General features: G+C 46.3%; 1 protein-coding gene across 1 annotated transcript in view; it reads left to right on the top strand.

Annotated features, from left to right (window-relative positions):
- The window catches only part of LOC135528763 (rho GTPase-activating protein 17-like), a 50,792-nt gene that overhangs the window by 21,210 nt on the left and 6,074 nt on the right, over window positions 1-23,508 (top strand). Inside the window, exons 3-9 of the mRNA XM_064957830.1 lie at window positions 7,945-8,049; window positions 14,149-14,225; window positions 14,639-14,750; window positions 14,861-14,937; window positions 16,439-16,556; window positions 21,426-21,494; window positions 22,971-23,052. Of these exons, the coding sequence (XP_064813902.1) occupies window positions 7,945-8,049; window positions 14,149-14,225; window positions 14,639-14,750; window positions 14,861-14,937; window positions 16,439-16,556; window positions 21,426-21,494; window positions 22,971-23,052 (640 nt within the window). The remainder of the gene's footprint in view (window positions 1-7,944; window positions 8,050-14,148; window positions 14,226-14,638; window positions 14,751-14,860; window positions 14,938-16,438; window positions 16,557-21,425; window positions 21,495-22,970; window positions 23,053-23,508) is intronic.

The following is a 23,508-nucleotide window of genomic DNA, read 5'->3' as shown; positions in this document are numbered from 1 at the left end:
TCACCCTTGAAGGGTATTGCCTGCATATACAAACACAAGTATGCCTACATGTACACACAAACACACACATTATGTTCTTCTACCCTCGTGGGGACCTAAAATCATTGTATTTATTTTTCCTAGCCCTTACCATAACCCTTACCTGTAACACGAACCCTAAACCTAACTCCAAACCCTTAACCTAACCCTAACCTGTAACACTAACCCTAAACCTAACTCCGAACCCTTAGCCTAACCCTAACCTGTAACACTAACCCTTAACCTGTAACACTAACCCCTAACCTGTAACACTAACCCTAACCCTAAACCTAACTCTGAACCCTTAACCTAACCCCTAAGCTGTAACACTAACCCTAAACCTAACTCCGAACCCTTTACCTAACCCTAACCTGTAACACGAACCCTTAACCTAACTCCGAACCCTTAACCTAACTCCGAACCCTTAACCTAACTCCGAACCCTTAACCTAACCCTAACCTGTAACACTAACCCTAAACCTAACTCCGAACCCTTAACCTAACCCTAACCTGTAACACTATCCCTAAACCTTAACCTAATCCTAAACCTAACTCTGAACCCTTAACCTAACCCTAAACCTAACTCCGAACCCTTAACCTAACCCTAACCTGTAACACTAACCCTAAACCTAACTCCGAACTCTTAACCTAACCATAAACCTAACTCCGAACCCTTAACCTAACCTTAACCTGTAACACTAACCCTAAACCTAACTCCGAACCCTTAACCTAACCCTAACCTGTAACACTAACCCTAAACCTAACTCCGAACCCTTAACCTAACCCTAAACCGAACTCTTAACCTAACCATAAACCTAACTCCGAACCCTTAAGCTTAAATAACCTTTGTCCTCATGGGGTTGTGGGAAATGTCCCCACAAGGTAGAATTTTTCTCATTTTACTATCCTTGTGGGAACTTTTGGGGATTTTTGTCTTGCCCATTCACCCTCTGAATGACACACATACACAATCCATGTTGAATTGTCTCAACACTGATTGAAGTGGATTTAACAAGTGACATCAATAAGGTATCATAGCTTTTACTCTATTTCACCTTCAGTCTGTCATGGGAAGAGCAGGTGTTCATAATGTTTTGTACACTCAGTGTATACAGGCATGTCTATACACATATGCCTGCATATACAAACACATGCATACACATAAACAATGACACCGTAAACAAACAGATGGCAGACACATTCAATTAATTTCAACAGATACAGTATGATATACAGATATAACCCACAATTTGTTGTTTGCGGGTGGATAGCTCAATATGTCAAGAGAGACCAGGTACTGTAGCTCAATATGTCAAGAGAGACCAGGTACTATAATTCAATATATCAAGAGAGACCAGGTACTACTACTCAATATGTCAAGAGAGACGAGGTACCATAACTCAATATGTCAAGAGAGACCAGGTACTGTAGCTCAATATGTCAAGAGAGACCAGGTACTGTAGCTCAGTATGTCAAGAGAGACCAGGTACTGTAGCTCAATATGTCAAGAGAGACCAGGTACTGTAGCTCAATATGTCAAGCGAGACCAGGTACTGTAGCTCAATATGTCAAGAGAGACCAGGTACTACTACTCAGTATGTCCAGAGAGACCAGGTACTGTAGCTCAATATGTCAAGAGAGACCAGGTACTGTAGCTCAATATGTCAAGAGAGACCAGGTACTGTAGCTCAATATGTCAAGAGAGACCAGGTACTGTAGCTCAATTTGTCAAGAGAGACCAGGTACTGTAGCTCAATATGTCAAGAGAGACCAGGTACTGTAGCTCAATATGTCAAGCGAGACCATGTACTGTAGCTCAATATGTCAAGAGAGACCAGGTACTACTACTCAGTATGTCCAGAGAGACCAGGTACTGTAGCTCAATATGTCAAGAGAGACCAGGTACTGTAGCTCAATTTGTCAAGAGAGACCAGGTACTGTAGTTCAATATGTCAAGAAAGACCAGGTACTGTAGCTCAATATGTCAAGAGAGACCAGGTACTGTAGCTCAATATGTCAAGAGATACCAGGTACTATAACTCAATTTGTGAAGAGAGACCAGGTACTGTAGCTCAATTTGTGAAGAGAGACCAGGTACTGTAGCTCAATTTGTCAAGAGATACCAGGTACTATAATTCAATATATCAAGAGAGACCAGGTAATATATCAAGAGAGACCAGGTACTACTACTCAATATGTCAAGAGAGACCAGGTACTACTTCTCAATATGTCGAAGAGAGACCAGGTACTGTAGCTCAATATGTCAAGAGAGTCCAGGTAGTGTAGCTCAATATGTCCAGAGAGTCCAGGTAGTGTAGCTCAATATGTCAAGAGAGACCAGGTACTACTTCTCAATATGTCAAGAGAGTCCAGGTAGTGTAGCTCAATATGTCAAGAGAGACCAGGTACTGTAGCTCAATGTGTCAAGAGAGACCAGGTACTTTAAGTCAATTTGTCAAGAGAGACCAGGTACTGTAGCTCTATGTGTCAAGAGAGACCAGGTACTGTAGCTCAATGTGTCAAGAGAGACCAGGTACTGTAGCTCAATATGTCAAGAGAGACCAGGTAGTGTAGCTCAATGTGTCAAGAGAGAACAGGTACTGTAGCTCAATATGTCAAGAGAGACCAGGTACTGTAGCTCAATGTGTCAAGAGAGACTAGGTATTGTAGCAAATGGCATGCAGACATCTTGTAAACCTCTAGTTTACCACAGTTGATTCATTCATAATGTTAGCCTTATCCATCTGGCAAGTTACAGGTGTGTCTGCTTGCAATGTGTTTTATTACCCAACTCCAGAAAGGATAGCCCTCCCTACACCATAGGGTTTAGTCTATAGATACAGTCATAGTTTCCTTGTTCTATTATGGTCTAACAAGGCACAGCTCAATTTAGTTTAATCCACTTTATTTATCTCCAAGGGGTAGATATTAGTGTGCAGATCACGTTCAATAACATGATACATCACCAACTTTCCTCAACATGCACTGAATGTTAGTTTAGCCTGTTGGAATGTGGCACTTTAGTTATGCAGGGCCTCTGTGTATTTAAATGGCTAAGTGGTCATGTTGTTTGGACATGTTTGAATCAGTAACAGGAGAGGAGCTGGCGTTGCCAGACCGGCCCGTGTCTGCTGGACTGGACTGACACCTGGGGATGTTGGGGGAGGCCAGGTCAGTACAGGTGCATCAAAGCAGGGACCGAGAGACTGAAAAACAGATTCCATCTCAAGGCCATCAGACTGTTAAATAGCCATCACTAGCCGGCTACCACCCGGTTACTCAACCCTGCAGCTTAGAGGCTGCTGCCATAGACATGGAATCACTGGTCACTTCACTTTTTGATTGAAACTTTATTTAACCAGGTAGGCCAGTTGAGAACAAGTTCTCATTTACAACTGCGACGCGACCAAGATAAAGCCCAGCAGTGCGATACAAACAACACAGAGTTACATATGGAGTAAACAAACGTACAGTCAATAACACAATAGAAAAAAATCTATATACAGTGTGTGTGTAATAATGGAACACTAGTCACTTGAATAATGTTTACATACTGCTTTACTCATTTCATATGTATATACTGTATTCTATTCTACTGTATGTTAGTCAATGCCATTCTGACATTGCTCATCCTAATATTTATATATTTCTTAATGCCATTATTTAACTTTTAGATTGATGTGAATTGTTAGATACTACTGCACTGTTGGAGCTAGGAACAAAAGCATTTCATTACACCCACAATAACATAACATCTGTTAAATATGTGTATGTGACCAATAACATTTTATTTTGTTTGAGAGAGATGGGTGGGGGAAGGGGAGAGAGAGACACCAAGAGAAAGGGAGAGAGAGAGAGAAGCTGTCTCAGAGGACAAAGCCTAAACCCCACATCAGCACTGCTCTGACTCACTGCACTGGATGTTCCATATTTCCTTTGAGCCAGGGTCAGGGGTCAACTGGCTGCTCATTCCACTGACTGTTTTTACTGGCTACTGATCTGGGCTGTCTGCTGGAAAAATACATCCTCAATAATAGGCCTGTAAACCTTTAAACATCAGGGAGGAAGGTGAGGGTGGGGTCTGTGTGTATGTACTCCTTATTTCATCTCTCGCCAGCCTCCAGGCCAGCCTCCAGGGCAGCCTCCAGGGCAGCCTCCAGGGCAGCCTCCAGGCCAGCCTCCAGGCCAGCCTCCAGGGCAGGGTGTAATACTATATATTATTCTGTTTATCTGTCTCTGTCTGTTTCTTCCCATCAGTAGTGCTGAATGAGACCCGTGCTTGTTTTCAGTAGTCACTTCTCCATTGCTGTTATTGCTGTTAACTCCTTCTCTTTTGACCACCACCTTCTGTACTAAATCAAGGTTGTGTCCCAAATGGCACCTTATTCTCTGTATAGTGTACTAATTTTGACCAGAACCCTATGGGCCCTGGACAAAGTAGTACACTACTGGTATGGGGGTGCCATTTGGGACGCAGCCCTACCCTGGCACCCAGTGATGAGGGTCTGGATACACATTACAGTTATTACTAGCAGACATGAATCACTGCCCAGGATCACTGTTACACTGAATCAATTGGATCCAGAGAGAGAGCGCTTCACCCCAGCTGGCATGGAGAAGCAGCTGGAGGGAAATGCATGGGATTGAGAGTGTGCGGTGGAGAGTGCACCAGAGAGAGAGATAGATAGAGAGAGAGAGCAGAGAGAGTGCACCAGAGAGAGAGAGAGAGAGAGTGCACCAGAGAGAGAGAGAGAGTGCACCAGAGAGAGAGTGCACCAGAGAGAGAGTGCACCAGAGAGAGGAGAGAGAGAGTGCACCAGAGAGAGAGGGAGAGAGAGAGAGGGAGTGCACCAGAGAGAGAGAGAGAGACAGAGAGAGAGAGTGCACCAGAGAGAGCATGAGAGAGAGACAAGAGCGAGAGAGAGCATGAGCGTGAGATTAAGAGAGACGGAGAGAGAGTGTGGGAGGGCTCTCCCAGCCAATACCGTGGCTGCAGAACCAGCTGGGTGGTTACAGTGAAACAGAAGAGGAAGAAGACACTTAGCAACAGAGAACAACACACTCATGCTGAAAGTTTATCAGACTACTGTGGACTGTATAGGCAAATCACTATCCTCCAGAACCCCCTCCTTTAGTTACACACATGGCGTTGGGTTTTCATTTGCTTGGAATAAGAGTTTGCTGACTGTAATACTTTTGCTCATAGTCCCATACAGGACGTACACTAAGAAGGCCACTGTGTGTGGATCTCATAAACACATGTTCAAGTTAAAACCCCCTGCTTCACTTCCTTTTTATACAGTAGTTTAGTTTGTAGACTCGAATAGTTTGTTGAATATGATTATTTATTTACAGGCTCATACTAAAACAACATAATTTAGGGCATTCAAACTCAACTCTGGACCTGGAAGCCAGTTCCACAGCACCTTTTCATTGTTCCCCTCTAACCATGTAGTGATTTAGACCTGGGACACCAGGTGTGTGGAATGAATGATCAGGTACAAGTGAAAAGCATCAGGCCCCAGACCTCGTAGAGGCAGAGTTAAATATCTCTGCTATAGGGGATGGAGCACACAGGCACATCTTTAGTCTGTACTAAGATCCCCTCATTGTGTTTCCTTTTCGAGGTTGTGGACTGGAACAGTTTGATGACTATTTGATCACAGCCCCATACCAGAAGTAGACTGAAATAGAGCACAGTGGAGTGAGGGTGTGGACCCTATATCCATATCTCCATTCTTCCCATCAACAACACCATCATTGGATCACTTCCCTTTGTAAAGTTTGTGGGTGTGATATTGTGCTGTTGAAGGTGATAGTGGGCTATGGAAGGTGATATTGTGCTGTTGAAGGTGATAGTGGGCTATGGAAGGTGATATTGTGCTGTTGAAGGTGATAGTGGGCTATGGAAGGTGATATTGTGCTGTTGAAGGTGATAGTGGGCTATGGAAGGTGATATTGTGCTGTTGAAGGTGATAGTGGGCTATGGAAGGTGATATTGTGCTGTTGAAGGTGATAGTGGGCTATGGAAGGTGATATTGTGCTGTTGAAGGTGATAGTGGGCTATGGAAGGTGATATTGTGCTGTTGAAGGTGATAGTGGGCTATGGAAGGTGATATTGTGCTGTTGAAGGTGATAGTGGGCTATGGAAGGTGATATTGTGCTGTTGAAGGTGATAGTGGGCTATGGAAGGTGATATTGAAGGTGATAGTGGGCTATGGAAGGAAAGGTGATAGTGGGCTATGGAAGGTGATATTGTGCTGTTGAAGGTGATAGTGGGCTATGGAAGGTGATATTGGCTGGAAGGTGATAGTGGGCTATGGAAGGTAATATTGTGCTGTTGAAGGTGATAGTGGGCTATGGAAGGTGATATTGTGCTGTTGAAGGGGATAGTGTGCTATGGAAGGTGATAGTGTGCTACGGAAGGTGATAGTGTGCTACGGAAGGTGATAGTGTGCTACGGAAGGTGATAGTGTGCTACGGAAGGTGATAGTGTGCTACGGAAGGTGATAGTGGGCTACGGAAGGTGATAGTGGGCTACGGAAGGTGATAGTGGGCTACGGAAGGTGATAGTGGGCTACGGAAGGTGATAGTGGGCTACGGAAGGTGATAGTGTGCTACGGAAGGTGATAGTGGGCTACGGAAGGTGATAGTGGGCTACGGAAGGTGATAGTGGGCTACGGAAGGTGATAGTGGGCTACGGAAGGTGATAGTGGGCTACGGAAGGTGATAGTGGGCTACGGAAGGTGATAGTGGGCTACGGAAGGTGATAGTGGGCTACGGAAGGTGATAGTGGGCTACGGAAGGTGATAGTGGGCTACGGAAGGTGATAGTGGGTGTGATAGTTTGCTGTAAATGTAATACATCAGTCTTCTGCTTTGCATTGATAGGGTCCTGGTATTAACAGTTCACTGATCATAACACCCATGGAGAGCAATATATCCCTTCTCAAATTCCCATAGATTCATCTGTTCTTCATACGCATATCTCTCTAACCTGTCTTGCATTATTATTAAGATAATCTAATGTAGCCTAGTTCTGCTCCCTGCAGAGAGCACTATCTGTATCAATCCTGCTGGTTCTTCCTCAACAGCCCTCCATCTGTCTGCTGACTGTTAAGACACATTATGTAGGGATGTGAATAACCGTTACTAGGCGGCAACCAGGAGGAACCAGCCAGTCAAAACAGCTTCTTCCACTCAATCCTTTCACAGAACTAGGTCTATAACCATTATGCAATGGACATACAGTATATATATTTGAATGAAACAGAAATGCAAAACATTGGTACAACAACGGTATAGATCAGGGTTGTCAGCAGGGTACCTCTCCAGGAACAGGGTTGTAGTTAAAACCTACAGGAGGGTAGCTCTCCAGGAACAGTGTTGGGGTTAACCTACAGGAGGGTAGCTCTCCAGGAACAGGGTTGGATAAAACCTACAGGATGGTAGCTCTCCAGGAACAGGGTTGGATAAAACCTACAGGAGGGTAGCTCTCCTCGAACAGGGTTGGATAAAACCTACAGGATGGTAGCTCTCCTCGAACAGGGTTGGATAAAACCTACAGGAGGGTAGCTCTCCTCGAACAGGGTTGGATAAAACCTACAGGAGGGTAGCTCTCCTCGAACAGGGTTGGATAAAACCTACAGGATGGTAGCTCTCCTCGAACAGGGTTGGATAAAACCTACAGGATGGTAGCTCTCCTCGAACAGGGTTGGATAAAACCTACAGGAGGGTAGCTCTCCTCGAACAGGGTTGGATAAAACCTACAGGAGGGTAGCTCTCCTCGAACAGGGTTGGATAAAACCTACTGATATAGAGAAAGACTATATTGCGGTACCATTCTATTGTGTGTTTTGTGACAATGTGTGTGCTTGTGTTCATCTGTGTTTCTTCTGATGATCATGAGCGTGAATGTGTGATTGCAGATCGAGAGGCGCATGGAGCTGGTCCGTCTGGTGTCCCACAACGCACACAAGAGACTGGTCACCTGTCTACAGGGTCACATCGGAACGGAGGCAGAAAAGAGACACGTAAGACAATCTCCTTCTCTACCTCCTCCTCATCCAATAGTATCACCCTCCTCTTCTATCTGTCCTTCTCTACCTCCTCCTCATCCAATAGTATCACCCTCTCCTCTTCTATCTGTCCTTTTCTACCTCCTCCTCATCCAATAGTATCACCCTCTCCTCTTCTAACTCTCCTTCTCTACTTCCTCATCCAATAGTATCACCCTCTCCTCTTCTAACTCTCCTTCTCTACTTCCTCATCCAATAGTATCACCCTCTCCTCTTCTAACTCTCCTTCTCTACTTCCTCATCCAATAGTATCACCCTCTCCTCTTCTATTTGTCCTTCTCAACCTCCTCCTCATCCAATAGTATCACCCTCCCCTCTTCTATCTGCCCGTCTCTACCTCCCTCTCATCCAATAGTATCACCCTCTTCTATCTGTCCTTCTCTACCTCCCTCTCATCCAATATTATCACCCTCTCCTCTTCTATCTGTCCTTCTCTACCTCCCTCTCATCCAATAGTATCACCCTCTCCTCTTCTATCTCTCCTTCTCTACCTCCTCCTCATCCAATATTATCACCCTCTCCTCTTCTAACTCTCCTTCTCTACTTCCTCATCCAATAGTATCACCCTCTCCTCTTCTATCTGTCCTTCTCTACCTCCTCTCATCCAATAGTATCACCCTCTCCTCTTCTATCTGTCCTTCTCTACCTCCTCCTCATCCAATAGTATCACCCTCTCCTCTTCTACCTCTCCTTCTCTACCTCCTCCTCATCCAATAGTATCACCCTCTCCTCTTCTACCTCTCCTTCTCTACTTCCTCATCCAATAGTATCACCCTCTCCTCTTCTAACTCTCCTTCTCTACCTCCCTCTCATCCAATAGTATCACCCTCTCCTCTTCTATCTGTCCTTCTCTACCTCCTTCTCATCCAATAGTATCACCCTCTCCTCTTCTATCTCTCCTTCTCTACCTCCTCCTCATCCAATAGTATCACCCTCTCCTCTTCTAACTCTCCTTCTCTACTTCCTCATCCAATAGTATCACCCTCTCCTCTTCTAACTCTCCTTCTCTACCTCCCTCTCATCCAATAGTATCACCCTCTTCTATCTGTCCTTCTCTACCTCCTTCTCATCCAATAGTATCACCCTCTCCTCTTCTATCTGTCCTTCTCTACCTCCCTCTCATCCAATAGTATCACCCTCTCCTCTTCTATCGCTCCTTCTCTACCTCCCTCTCATCCAATAGTATCACCCTCTCCTCTTCTATCTGTCCTTCTCTACCTCCTTCTCATCCAATATTATCACCCTCTCCTCTTCTATCTGTCCTTCTCTACCTCCTTCTCATCCAATATTATCACCCTCTCCTCTTCTATCTGTCCTTCTCTACCTCCTTCTCATCCAATATTATCACACCTCTCCTCTTCTATCTGTCCTTCTCTACTGCTCCTTCTCACCCTCTCCTCTTCTATCTCTCCTTCTCACCCTGCCCTCTTCTATCTTTCCTTCTCTACCTCTCCTTCTCACCCTCTCATCTTGTATCTCTCCTTCTCTACCTCTCCTTCTCTACCTCTCCTTCTCTACCTCTCCTTCTCACCCTCTCCTCTTCTATCTTTCCTTCTTTACCTCTCCTCTTGTATCTCTCCTTCTCTACCTCTCCTTCTCTACCTCTCCTTCTCTACCTCTCCTTCTCACCCTCTCCTCTTCTATCTTTCCTTCTTTACCTCTCCTCTTGTATCTCTCCTTCTCTACCTCTCCTTCTCACCCTCTCCTCTTGTATCTCTCCTTCTCTACCTCTCCTTCTCACCCTCTCCTCTTGTATCTCTCCTTCTCTACCTCTCCTTCTCATCTTGTATCTCTCCTTCTCTACCTCTCCTTCTCTACCTCTCCTTCTCACCCTCTCCTCTTCTATCTTTCCTTCTTTACCTCTCCTCTTGTATCTCTCCTTCTCTACCTCTCCTTCTCACCCTCTCCTCTTATATCTCTCCTTCTCTACCTCTCCTTCGCACCCTCCCTTCTCTCTCCTTCTCTACCTCTCCTTCTCACCCTCTTCTTCTCTCTCCTCCTCACCCTCTCCTCTTCTATCTCTCCTTCTCTACCTCTCCTTCTCACCCTCCTCTTCTCTCTCCTTCTCACCCTCTCCTCTTCTATCTCTCCTTCTCTTCTCTCTCCTTCTCTACCTCTCCTTCTCCCCCTCTCCTCTTCTCTCTCCTTCTCTACCTCTCCTCCCCCTCTCCTCTTCTCTCTCCTTCTCTACCTCTCCTTCTCACCCTCTCTTCTTCTCTCTCCTTCTCTACCTCTCCTTCTCACCCTCTCCTGATGTATCTCTCCTTCTCTACCTCTCCTTCTCTACCTCTCCTTCTCACCCTCTCCTCTTCTCTCTCCTTCTCTACCTCTCCTCCCCCTCTCCTCTTCTCTCTCCTTCTCTACCTCTCCTTCTCACCCTCTCCTGATGTATCTCTCCTTCTCTACCTCTCCTTCTCTACCTCTCCTTCTCACCCTCTCCTCTTCTCTCTCCTTCTCTACCTCTCCTTCTCACCCTCTCCTCTTCTCTCTCCTTCTCTACCTCTCCTTCTCACCCTCTCCTCTTCTATCTCTCCTTCTCTACCTCTCCTTCTCACCCTCTCCTCTTCTATCTCTCCTTCTCTACCTCTCCTTCTCACCCTCTCCTCTTCTCTCTCCTTCTCTACCTCTCCTTCTCACCCTCTCCTCTTCTATCTCTCCTTCTCTACCTCTCCTTCTCACCCTCCCCTACCTCTCCTTCTCACCCTCTCCTCTTGTATCTCCCCTTCTCTACCTCTCCTTCTCTACCTCTCCTTCTCACCCTCCCCCTACCTCTCCTTCTCACCCTCCCCTCTTCTATCTTTCCTTCTCTACCTCTCCTTCTCTACCTCTCCTCTTGTATCTCTCCTTCTCTACCTCTCCTTCTCACCCTCTCCTCTTGTACCTCTCCTTCTCTACCTCTCCTTCTCACCCTCCCCTACCTCTCCTTCTCACCCTCCCCTCTATCTTTCCTTCTCTACCTCTCCTTCTCACCCTCTCCTCTTGTATCTCTCCTTCTCTATCTCTCCTTCTCTACCTCTCCTCTTCTATCTTTCCTTCTTTACGTCTCCTCTTGTATCTCTCCTTCTCACCCTCTCCTCTTGTCTCTCTCCTTCTCTACCTCTCCTTCTCACCCTCTCCTCTTGTATCTCTCCTTCTCTACCTCTCCTTCTCACCCTCTCCTCTTATATCTCTCCTTCTCTACCTCACCTTCTCACCCTCCCTTCTTCTCTCTCCTTCTCTACCTCTCCTTCTCACCCTCTTCTTCTCTCTCCTTCTCACCCTCTCCTCTTCTATCTTTCCTTTACCTCTCCTCTTGTATCTCTCCTTCTCACCCTCTCCTCTTGTATCTCTCCTTCTCACCCTCTCCTCTTCTATCTTTCCTTCTTTACCTCTCCTCTTGTATCTCTCCTTCTCTACCTCTCCTCTTGTATCTCTCCTTCTCTACCTCTCCTCTTCTATCTTTCCTTCTTTACGTCTCCTCTTGTATCTCTCCTTCTCACCCTCTCCTCTTGTCTCTCTCCTTCTCTACCTCTCCTTCTCACCCTCTCCTCTTCTATCTTTCCTTCTTTACCTCTCCTCTTGTATCTCTCCTTCTCACCCTCTCCTCTTGTATCTCTCCTTCTCACCCTCTCCTCTTGTATCTCTCCTTCTCACCCTCTCCTCTTCTATCTTTCCTTCTCTACCTCTCCTCTTGTATCTCTCCTTCTCACCCTATCCTCTTGTATCTCTCCTTCTCACCCTCTCCTCTTCTATCTTTCCTTCTTTACCTCTCCTCTTGTATCTCTCCTTCTCACCCTCTCCTCTTGTATCTCTCCTTCTCACCCTCTCCTCTTGTATCTCTCCTTCTCACCCTCTCCTCTTGTATCTCTCCTTCTCACCCTTCCCTCTTGTATCTCTCCTTCTCTACCTCTCCTCTTCTATCTTTCCTTCTTTACCTCTCCTCTTGTATCTCTCCTTCTCACCCTCTCCTCTTGTATCTCCCTTCTCACCCTCTCCTCTTCTATCTTTCCTTCTTTACCTCTCCTCTTGTATCTCTCCTTCTCTACCTCTCCTTCTCACCCTCTCCTCTTGTATCTCTCCTTCTCTACCTCTCCTTCTCACCCTCTCCTCTTCTATCTCTCCTTCTCTACCTCTCCTTCTCACCCTCTCCTCTTGTATCTCCCCTTCTCTACCTCTCCTTCTCTACCTCTCCTTCTCACCCTCCCTACCTCTCCTTCTCACCCTCCCCTCTATCTTTCCTTCTCTACCTCTCCTTCTCACCCTCTCCTCTTGTATCTCTCCTTCTCTATCTCTCCTTCTCTACCTCTCCTCTTCTATCTTTCCTTCTTTACCTCTCCTCTTGTATCTCTCCTTCTCACCCTCTCCTCTTGTCTCTCTCCTTCTCTACCTCTCCTTCTCACCCTCTCCTCTTCTATCTTTCCTTCTTTACCTCTCCTCTTGTATCTCTCCTTCTTTACCTCTCCTCTTGTATCTCTCCTTCTCACCCTTCCCTCTTGTATCTCTCCTTCTCTACCTCTCCTCTTCTATCTTTCCTTCTTTACCTCTCCTCTTGTATCTCTCCTTCTCACCCTCTCCTGTTGTATCTCTCCTTCTCACCCTCTCCTCTTCTATCTTTCTTTCTTTACCTCTCCTCTTGTATCTCTCCTTCTCTACCTCTCCTTCTCACCCTCTCCTCTTGTATCTCTCCTTCTCTACCTCTCCTTCTTACCCTCTCCTCTTCTATCTTTCCTTCTTTACCTCTCCTCTTGTACCTCTCCTTCTCTACCTCTCCTTCTCTACCTCTCCTTCTCTACCTCTCCTTCTCTACCTCTCCTTCTCACCCTCTCCTCTTGTATCTCTCCTTCTCTACCTCTCCTTCTTACCCTCTCCTCTTCTATCTCTCCTTCTTTACCTCTCCTCTTGTATCTCTCCTTCTCTACCTCTCCTTCACCCTCTCCTTCTCTACCTCTCCTTCTCACCCTCTCCTCTTGTATCTCTCCTTCTCTACCTCTCCTTCTCTACCTCTCCTTCTCACCCTCTCTTGTATCTCTCCTTCTCTATCTCTCCTCTACCTCTCCTTCTCACCCTCTCCTCTTCTATCTTTCTTTCTTTACCTCTCCTCTTGTATCTCTCCTTCTCTACCTCTCCTTCTCACCCTCTCCTCTTGTATCTCTCCTTCTCTACCTCTCCTTCTCTACCTCTCCTTCTCACCCGCTCCTCTTTTCTCTCCTTCTCTACCTCTCCTTTTCACCCTCTCCTCTTGTATCTCTCCTTCTCTACCTCTCCTTCTCTACCTCTCCTTCTCACCCTCTCCTCTTCTATCTTTCCTTCTTTACCTCTCCTCTTGTATCTCTCCTTCCCTACCTCTCCTTCTCTACCTCTCCTTCTCACCCTCTCCTCTTGTATCTCTCCTTCTCTACCTCTCCTTCTCACCCTCTCCTCTTCTATCTTTCCTTCTTTACCTCACCTCTTGTATCTCTCCTTCTCAGGGAGAAGTGTTGTGAACAGCTCTTACCTCGAACTCAGACATCCACATTAACCACATACTAATGTCAATGAAAGATGTGCAATTACTGTCATTTTGAGTTATTTCATGGTAGGGTTTGAGCGCTAGAGAAGTTCCCCAAGTTAGTCATCATCTCAATGTTCTCTCTCCTCTGCAATCACTGCACAGCATGTCTCAGTAAATAGAGGATAGACTAAATGGACAGACATGTGGAGTAAGCCTCTCTAAACCCTCCACTATCTTTCCAATCCTCTGTTAGCCAGACCCGCCCCAGTGATGATTATATGACTGGCATTACTGTCATTACTTTCACTGCAGAATTGTCTCCTTATCTCGTGTTCGATACATGGACCTTTATAATTCCAAATAGACTTGCCCAGAACTGGCTAAGAGTTTGTGTTTCGAGGGGTGGACACTTCGCTAGTCTCATTAGTATATTTTCTAACACGTCTCCCCCCAGAACTTAGAGCATCTGACGCATAATACAACATTTTAGTTCTGGGTGTCCGAGATGAAACATGATACAGTAACATGTCTTGTGTTGAGCAATAGAACTACAAATCCCATGATGCCTGTATTTCCTGCCACAGAAAAAGCTCCCTCTGACAGCGCTGTCCCAGGCCATGCAGGATGGAGGAAGCCAGCTGGGGGAGGAGTCACTGATTGGGTGAGTGTGGAGCAATGACAGCAGACATGTATGGGGCTGGTTTCCCAGGTACAATGGAGATTCTCCATGCTTCTTAGTCCAAGACCAGGCTGCATCTGTGTTTGGCAAACCAGACAATGATATCTATGGTTTGAACATGTTCAACATGCAGATTCAGAAAGATTCAGTTAGGGAAGTTAGTCCATAAGCACAGAACATGATGAGATCCCAGGACTAAACTAGTGAGAGTTAGTTATACAGGGATGGATATGGTTGTTTAAAAGGCCCCAAATGTGTTTGTGGTATTCCTACAATATATATTACTCTCAGCTTCACGGTGATAACGGTCTCTCTCTCTCCTCTTTCTCTCTGTTTATCTGTGTATATGTGTCTTTACATGTGTGTGTGTGTGTGTGTGTGTGTGTGTGTGGCAGTAAGATGATGGATGTATGTGGGGAGGCAGAGAGCAGACTAGCGTCTGAGCTGATGCAACACGAGGTCCAGCTAGAGAGAGACATCCTGGAACCTCTCAACCAGCTAGCAGAGGTGATCACCAACACTCTCCATATCTTACCCTGGCATTGATAACACTGAGCATGTCAATGGTCATACTAATGATAATGACACCATTTATGATCTCTCCTATACCTACCCAGGTGGACATTCCCAACATCCTGAGACAGAGGAAACAGCTGGCTAAGCTAGTCCTAGACTATGACTCAGCCAGGGCCAGGTACTCTACTACAACCCCAGAGCCAGTTACTAGACTAGAACCCCAGAGCCAGGTACTGTATTAGAACCCCCAGAGCCAGATACTGGACTAGAACCTCAGAGCCAGATACTGGACTAGAACCTCAGAGCCAGATACTGGACTAGAACCTCAGAGCCAGATACTGGACTAGAACCCCAGAGCCAGCTACTGGACTAGAACCCCAGAGCCAGATACTGGACTAGAACCTCAGAGCCAGATACTGGACTAGAACCTCAGAGCCAGTTACTGGACTAGAACCTCAGAGCCAGTTACTGGACTAGAACCCCAGAGCCAGCTACTGGACTAGAACCCCAGAGCCAGTTACTGGACTAGAACCCCAGAGCCAGATACTGGACTAGAACCCCAGAGCCAGTTACTGGACTAGAACCCCAGAGCCAGCTACTGGACTAGAACCCCAGAGCCAGCTACTGGACTAGAACCCCAGAGCCAGCTACTGGACTAGAACCCCAGAGCCAGCTACTGGACTAGAACCCCAGAGCCAGCTACTGGACTAGAACCCCAGAGCCAGCTACTGGACTAGAACCCCAGAGCTAGCTACTGGACTAGAACCCCAGAGCCAGTTACTGGACTAGAACCCCAGAGCCAGCTACTGGACTAGAACCCCAGAGCTAGCTACTGGACTAGAACCCCAGAGCCAGCTACTGGACTAGAACCCCAGAGCTAGCTACTGGACTAGAACCCCAGAGCCAGTTACTGGACTAGAACCCCAGAGCCAGTCACTGGACTAGAACCCCAGAGCCAGATACTGGACTAGAACCCCAGAGCCAGTTACTGGACTAGAACCCCAGAGCCAGCTACTGGACTAGAACCCCAGAGCCAGCTACTGGACTAGAACCCCAGAGCCAGCTACTGGACTAGAACCCCAGAGCCAGCTACTGGACTAGAACCCCAGAGCCAGCTACTGGACTAGAACCCCAGAGCCAGCTACTGGACTAGAACCCCAGAGCCAGCTACTGGACTAGAACCCCAGAGCCAGCTACTGGACTAGAACCCCAGAGCCAGTTACTGGACTAGAACCCCAGAGCTAGCTACTGGACTAGAACCCCAGAGCCAGTTACTGGACTAGAACCCCAGAGCCAGCTACTGGACTAGAACCCCAGAGCCAGCTACTGGACTAGAACCCCAGAGCCAGCTACTGGACTAGAACCCCAGAGCTAGCTACTGGACTAGAACCCCAGAGCCAGTTACTGGACTAGAACCCCAGAGCTAGCTACTGGACTAGAACCCCAGAGCCAGCTACTGGACTAGAACCCCAGAGCCAGCTACTGGACTAGAACCCCAGAGCCAGCTACTGGACTAGAACCCCAGAGCTAGCTACTGGACTAGAACCCCAAAATAAAGCTATGCCAAATACATGTTTTTATTTTGCAAAAGTTGTATGTGCATTTCTCAAGTAAAATCTATGTTCACACATAGATGAGACAAAGTTCCACATCTCCATGATATTTTCTTTTTGTTCCAGGTGGTTGCAGGCAAGCAAGTCTATTCACTTTTCCACCAACTACCAGGCCACGGCCGCCAAGGTTGAGACTCTCAAAGACGAGATGGACGAGGCCCTGAACAAAGTGGAGATGTGTAAGGTACTGTAGGTAGTATTCATAAGTCGAGTTAGACATTTTCAATGAAAAGGAACTGGTCACCCGCGAGCAACATGCATACTGTAGTAACAAGACTCTGGAGAAACGCTGTTGTTTTCTAGATTGATTTGGGATAAAAACAGAACAGCTGTTTTTTACAGATTGATTCACCATATCAAGTGTCTCCACTGAAATCATGTCAACATGTATTTACTTTCATAGTGTATTGAACTGATATCATTTAAGGGAGATCTATTGGCACCAAATGTGCACATACATCAGAGGATGTAATGGGTGGGCAAAGTGGTGCACATACAGCAGAGGATGTAATGGGTGGGCAAAGTGGTGCACATACAGCAGAGGATGTAATGGGTGGGCAAAGTGGTGCACATACAGCAGAGGATGTAATGGGTGGGCAAAGTGGTGCACATACAGCAGAGGATGTAATGGGTGGGCAAAGTGGTACACATACAGCAGAGGATGTAATGGGTGGGCAAAGTGGTGCACATACATCAGAGGATGTAATGGGTGGGCAAAGTGGTACACATACAGCAGAGGATGTAATGGGTGGGCAAAGTGGTGCACATACAGCAGAGGATGTAATGGGTGGGCAAAGTGGTACACATACAGCAGAGGATGTAATGGGTGGGCAAAGTGGTGCACATACAGCAGAGGATGTAATGGGTGGGCAAAGTGGTACACATACAGCAGAGGATGTAATGGGTGGGCAAAGTGGTGCACATACAGCAGAGGATGTAATGGGTGGGCAAAGTGGTACACATACAGCAGAGGATGTAATGGGTGGGCAAAGTGGTGCACATACAGCAGAGGATGTAATGGGTGGGCAAAGTGGTGCACATACAGCAGAGGATGTAATGGGTGGGCAAAGTGGTGCACATACAGCAGAGGATGTAATGGGTGGGCAAAGTGGTGCACATACAGCAGAGGATGTAATGGGTGGGCAAAGTGGTGCACATACAGCAGAGGATGTAATGGGTGGGCAAAGTGGTACACATACAGCAGAGGATGTAATGGGTGGGCAAAGTGGTGCACATACAGCAGAGGATGTAATGGGTGGGCAAAGTGGTGCACATACAGCAGAGGATGTAATGGGTGGGCAAAGTGGTGCACATACAGCAGAGGATGTAATGGGTGGGCAAAGTGGTGCACATACAGCAGAGGATGTAATGGGTGGGCAAAGTGGTGCACATACAGCAGAGGATGTAATGGGTGGGCAAAGTGGTGCACATACAGCAGAGGATGTAATGGGTGGGCAAAGTGGTGCACATACAGCAGAGGATGTAATGGGTGGGCAAAGTGGTACACATACAGCAGAGGATGTAATGGGTGGGCAAAGTGGTGCACATACAGCAGAGGATGTAATGGGTGGGCAAAGTGGTGCACATACAGCAAAGGATGTAATGGGTGGGCAAAGTGGTGCACATACAGCAGAGGATGTAATGGGTGGGCAAAGTGGTGCACATACAGCAGAGGATGTAATGGGTGGGCAAAGTGGTGCACATACAGCAGAGGATGTAATGGGTGGGCAAAGTGGTGCACATACAGCAGAGGATGTAATGGGTGGGCAAAGTGGTACACATACAGCAGAGGATGTAATGGGTGGGCAAAGTGGTGCACATACAGCAAAGGATGTAATGGGAGAGCAAAGTGGTGCACATACAGCAGAGGATGTAATGGGCAAAGTGGTGCACATACAGCAGAGGATGTAATGGGCAAAGTGGTGCACATACAGCAGAGGATGTAATGGGAGAGCAAAGTGGTGCACATGCAGCAGAGGATGTAATGGGTGGGCAAAGTGGTACACATACAGCAGAGGATGTAATGGGCAAAGTGGTACACATACAGCAGAGGATGTAATGGGTGGGCAAAGTGGTACACATACAGCAGAGGATGTAATGGGTGGGCAAAGTGGTGCACATACAGCAGAGGATGTAATGGGTGGGCAAAGTGGTGCACATACAGCAGAGGATGTAATGGGTGGGCAAAGTGGTGCACATACAGCAGAGGATGTAATGGGTGGGCAAAGTGGTGCACATACAGCAGAGGATGTAATGGGTGGGCAAAGTGGTGCACATACAGCAGAGGATGTAATGGGTGGGCAAAGTGGTGCACATACAGCAGAGGATGTAATGGGTGGGCAAAGTGGTGCACATACAGCAAAGGATGTAATGGGAGAGCAAAGTGGTGCACATGCAGCAGAGGATGTAATGGGTGGGCAAAGTGGTGCACATACAGCAGAGGATGTAATGGGTGGGCAAAGTGGTGCACATACAGCAGAGGATGTAATGGGTGGGCAAAGTGGTGCACATACAGCAGAGGATGTAATGGGTGGGCAAAGTGGTGCACATACAGCAGAGGATGTAATGGGTGGGCAAAGTGGTGCACATACAGCAGAGGATGTAATGGGTGGGCAAAGTGGTACACATACAGCAGAGGATGACCTTGGGAAATTGGGAATACCTTCCTGCTCTAATGACTGGAGGTAGAGTTGAAAAGATGGCGGCATATTCCAGCTAAGGCTTCTTAATCATGACAGGATCATATCTGATGACCTGGCTGAACAGAGGGTTATTGTGACAGGGGTATGAACAGGGGGTTATTGTGACAGGGGTATGAACAGGGGGTTATTGTGACAGGGGTATGAACAGGGGGTTATTGTGACAGGGGTATGAACAGGGGGTTATTGTGACGGGTATGAACAGGGGGTTATTGTGACAGGGGTATGAACAGGGGGTTATTGTGACAGGGGTATGAACAGGGGGTTATTGTGACAGGGGTATGAACAGGGGGTTATTGTGACAGGGGTATGAACAGGGGGTTATTGTGACAGGGGTATGAACAGGGGGTTATTGTGACGGGTATGAACAGAAGGTTATTGTGACAGGGGTATGAACAGAGGGTTATTGTGACAGGGGTATGAACAGGGGGTTATTGTGACAGGGGTATGAACAGGGGGTTATTGGGACGGGTATGAACAGAAGGTTATTGTGACAGGGGTATAAACAGAGGGTTATTGTGACAGGGGTATAAACAGAGGGTTATTGTGACAGGGGTATGAACAGAAGGTAATTGTGACAGGGGTATGAACACAAGGTTATTGTGACAGGGGTATGAACAGAGGGTTATTGTGACAGGGGTATGAACAGGGGTTATTGTGACAGGGGTATGAACAGGGGGTTATTGTGACAGGGGTATGAACAGGGGGTTATTGGGACGGGTATGAACAGAAGGTTATTGTGACGGGTATAAACAGAGGGTTATTGTGACAGGGGTATGAACAGGGGGTTATTGTGACAGGGGTATGAACAGGGGGTTATTGGGACGGGTATGAACAGAAGGTTATTGTGACAGGGGTATAAACAGAGGGTTATTGTGACAGGGGTATAAACAGAGGGTTATTGTGACAGGGGTATGAACAGAAGGTAATTGTGACAGGGGTATGAACACAAGGTTATTGTGACAGGGGTATGAACAGAAGGTTATTGTGACAGGGGTATGAACAGAGGGTTATTGTGACAGGGTATGAACAGAAGGTTATTGTGACAGGGGTATGAACAGAGGGTTATTGTGACTGGTATGAACAGAAGGATATTGTGACAGGGGTATGAACAGAAGGTTATTGTGACAGGTATGAACAGAGGGTTATTGTGACTGGTATGAACAGAAGGTTATTGTGACAGGGGTATGAACAGAAGGTTATTGTGACAGGGGTATGAACAGAAGGTTATTGTGACGGGTATGAACAGAAGGTTATTGTGACAGGGGTATGAACAGAAGGTTATTGTGACGGGTATGAACAGAAGGTTATTGTGACAGGGGTATGAACAGAAGGTTATTGTGACAGGGGTATGAACAGAAGGTTATTGTGACGGGTATGAACAGAAGGTTATTGTGACAGGGGTATGAACAGAAGGTTATTGTGACAGGGGTATGAACAGAAGGTTATTGTGACAGGGGTATGAACAGAAGGTTATTGTGACAGGGGTATGAACAGAAGGTTATTGTGACAGGGGTATGAACAGAAGGTTATTGTGACAGGGGTATGAACAGAAGGTTATTGTGACAGGGGTATGAACAGAAGGTTATTGTGACAGGGGTATGAACAGAAGGTTATTGTGACAGGGGTATGGACAGAAGGTTATTGAGACAGGGGTATGAACAGAAGGTTATTGTGACAGGGGTATGAACAGAAGGTTATTGTGACAGGGGTATGAACAGAAGGTTATTGTGACAGGGGTATGAACAGAAGGTTATTGTGACAGGGGTATGAACAGAAGGTTATTGTGACAGGGGTAAGAACAGAAGGTTATTGTGACAGGTATGAACAGAAGGTTATTGTGACGGGTATGAACAGAAGGTTATTGTTACAGGGGTATGAACAGAAGGTTATTGTGACAGGGGTATGAACAGAAGGTTATTGTGACTGGTATGAACAGAAGGTTATTGTGACTGGTATGAACAGAAGGTTATTGTGACTGGTATGAACAGAAGGTTATTGTGACAGGGGTATGAACAGAAGGTTATTGTGACGGGTACGAACAGAAGGTTATTGTGACAGGGGTATGAACAGAAGGTTATTGTGACGGGTATGAACAGGGGGTATTGTGACAGGGGTATGAACAGAAGGTTATTGTGACCCTGCCGCACAATGGGTGTTGCAGCTTCAAGACAAGATACAACGTCACAAGCACATATATCTATAACCTCCGTCTCGGCCCCCTTTCCCAAACAGACTCCCCCCTTCTGTGTCGAGGATGAATACTCTATCTCTGTGGTGTAGACCCAATCAGAAGTGGGTCTCCACCACATTTGGAGGGACAAGATGCTGATGTTCACGTCTTCCTTCCTCAGGACCAGCTGTCTGCTGACATGTACAACTTCTCCTCCAAGGAGGGCGACTACGCCCGATACTATGTTATTGTGAGTATCCTTCATCCTGGCTATATCATAACATCATCATTTCCTTCAGATCACATTTCACCCACATTAGCTCATCATTTGAAATGTTACATTACAGTAGGGTAGTATTGGATTGAATAACTTTCTTGACCCCCAGGGAATTTAAGGTGTGGCATTTGGAATAAATTGAATGTGATACAATATAAATGTGTGTGATGCCATGTGAATGTTTGATGCCATGTGAATGTGTGTGATGCCATGTGAATGTGTGTGATGCCATGTGAATGTGTGTGATGCCATGTGAATGTGTGATGCCATGTGAATGTGTGATGCCATGTGAATATGTGATGCCATGTGAATGTGTGTGATGCCATGTGAATGTGTGTGATGCCATGTGAATGTGTGATGCCATGTGAATGTGTGATGCCATGTGAATGTGTGTGATGCCATGTGAATGTGTGTGATGCCATGTGAATGTGTGTGATGCCATGTGAATGTGTGTGATGCCATGTGAATGTGTGATGCCATGTGAATGTGTGATGCCATGTGAATGTGTGTGATGCCATGTGAATGTGTGTGATGCCATGTGAATGTGTGATGCCATGTGAATGTGTGTGATGCCATGTGAATGTGTGTGATGCCATGTGAATGTGTGTGATGCCATGTGAATGTGTGATGCCATGTGAATGTGTGATGCCATGTGAATGTGTGAGATGCCATGTGAATGTGTGTGATGCCATGTGAATGTGTGTGATGCCATGTGAATGTGTGATGCCATGTGAATGTGTGTGATGCCATGTGAATGTGTGTGATGCCATGTGAATGTGTGTGATGCCATGTGAATGTGTGAGATGCCATGTGAATGTGTGATGCCATGTGAATGTGTGTGATGCCATGTGAATGTGTGTGATGCCATGTGAATGTGTGATGCCATGTGAATGTGTGATGCCATGTGAATGTGTGTGATGCCATGTGAATGTGTGTGATGCCATGTGAATGTGTGTGATGCCATGTGAATGTGTGTGATGCCATGTGAATGTGTGTGATGCCATGTGAATGTGTGTGATGCCATGTGAATGTGTGATGCCATGTGAATGTGTGTGATGCCATGTGAATGTGTGTGATGCCATGTGAATGTGTGTGATGCCATGTGAATGTGTGTGATGCCATGTGAATGTGTGTGATGCCATGTGAATGTGTGTGATGCCATGTGAATGTGTGAGATGCCATGTGAATGTGTGTGATGCCATGTGAATGTGTGTGATGCCATGTGAATATGTGATGCCATGTGAATGTGTGTGATGCCATGTGAATGTGTGTGATGCCATGTGAATGTGTGTGATGCCATGTGAATGTGTGTGATGCCATGTGAATGTGTGTGATGCCATGTGAATGTGTGATGCCATGTGAATGTGTGATGCCATGTGAATGTGTGATGCCATGTGAATGTGTGTGATGCCATGTGAATGTGTGTGATGCCATGTGAACGTGTATCAGTTGGTAGAGGCCCAGGCTGACTACCACAGGAGGTCTCTGGCTGCTCTGGAAGGACTCCTGCCGACCATACAGGCACAGAACGGTAAAGGAGACCTTAATGAATCAAAACCTGTTAACAATTTTCTTGATAAAATACCAAACATTAATGTTCTTCCCCTGCAAGAATAAATTCAGCTGAATGTTGATTCAAAATGCTTTCTCACTTCATGCAATGAATGTTCTGACTGCATCACCTTGGTCAGATATGTGTTACCTCTTTCATTTCAAAGCCACTATTCACAAAGCACAGCCAACTGTTCATGTCATGTTAAGTAGGATACCGAGTCTGATAAAGGTTTGATATAAAAAGAGAAAATCTCAAGTGACTTTACTGGCGTCTGTTTGTTAAGTCTTGGCTCTTCATTTCCTTAGCAGTAAAACAAAGAGGTGCTAATGAGCAGTTTTTCTCTGACTTAATGAAATAGGAATTAGATTGAATCAGGTTAAATGAGATTTGAGTGAAAATGGCTCTATTGTCTTAAAAACATCTACAGTCACA

Source organism: Oncorhynchus masou, unplaced genomic scaffold (genome assembly GCF_036934945.1).
Source record: "Oncorhynchus masou masou isolate Uvic2021 unplaced genomic scaffold, UVic_Omas_1.1 unplaced_scaffold_1028, whole genome shotgun sequence".
NCBI lineage: Eukaryota > Metazoa > Chordata > Actinopteri > Salmoniformes > Salmonidae > Oncorhynchus > Oncorhynchus masou.
Note: the sequence above shows the minus strand (reverse complement) of the source record. Positions and strands in the feature narration are given on the sequence as shown.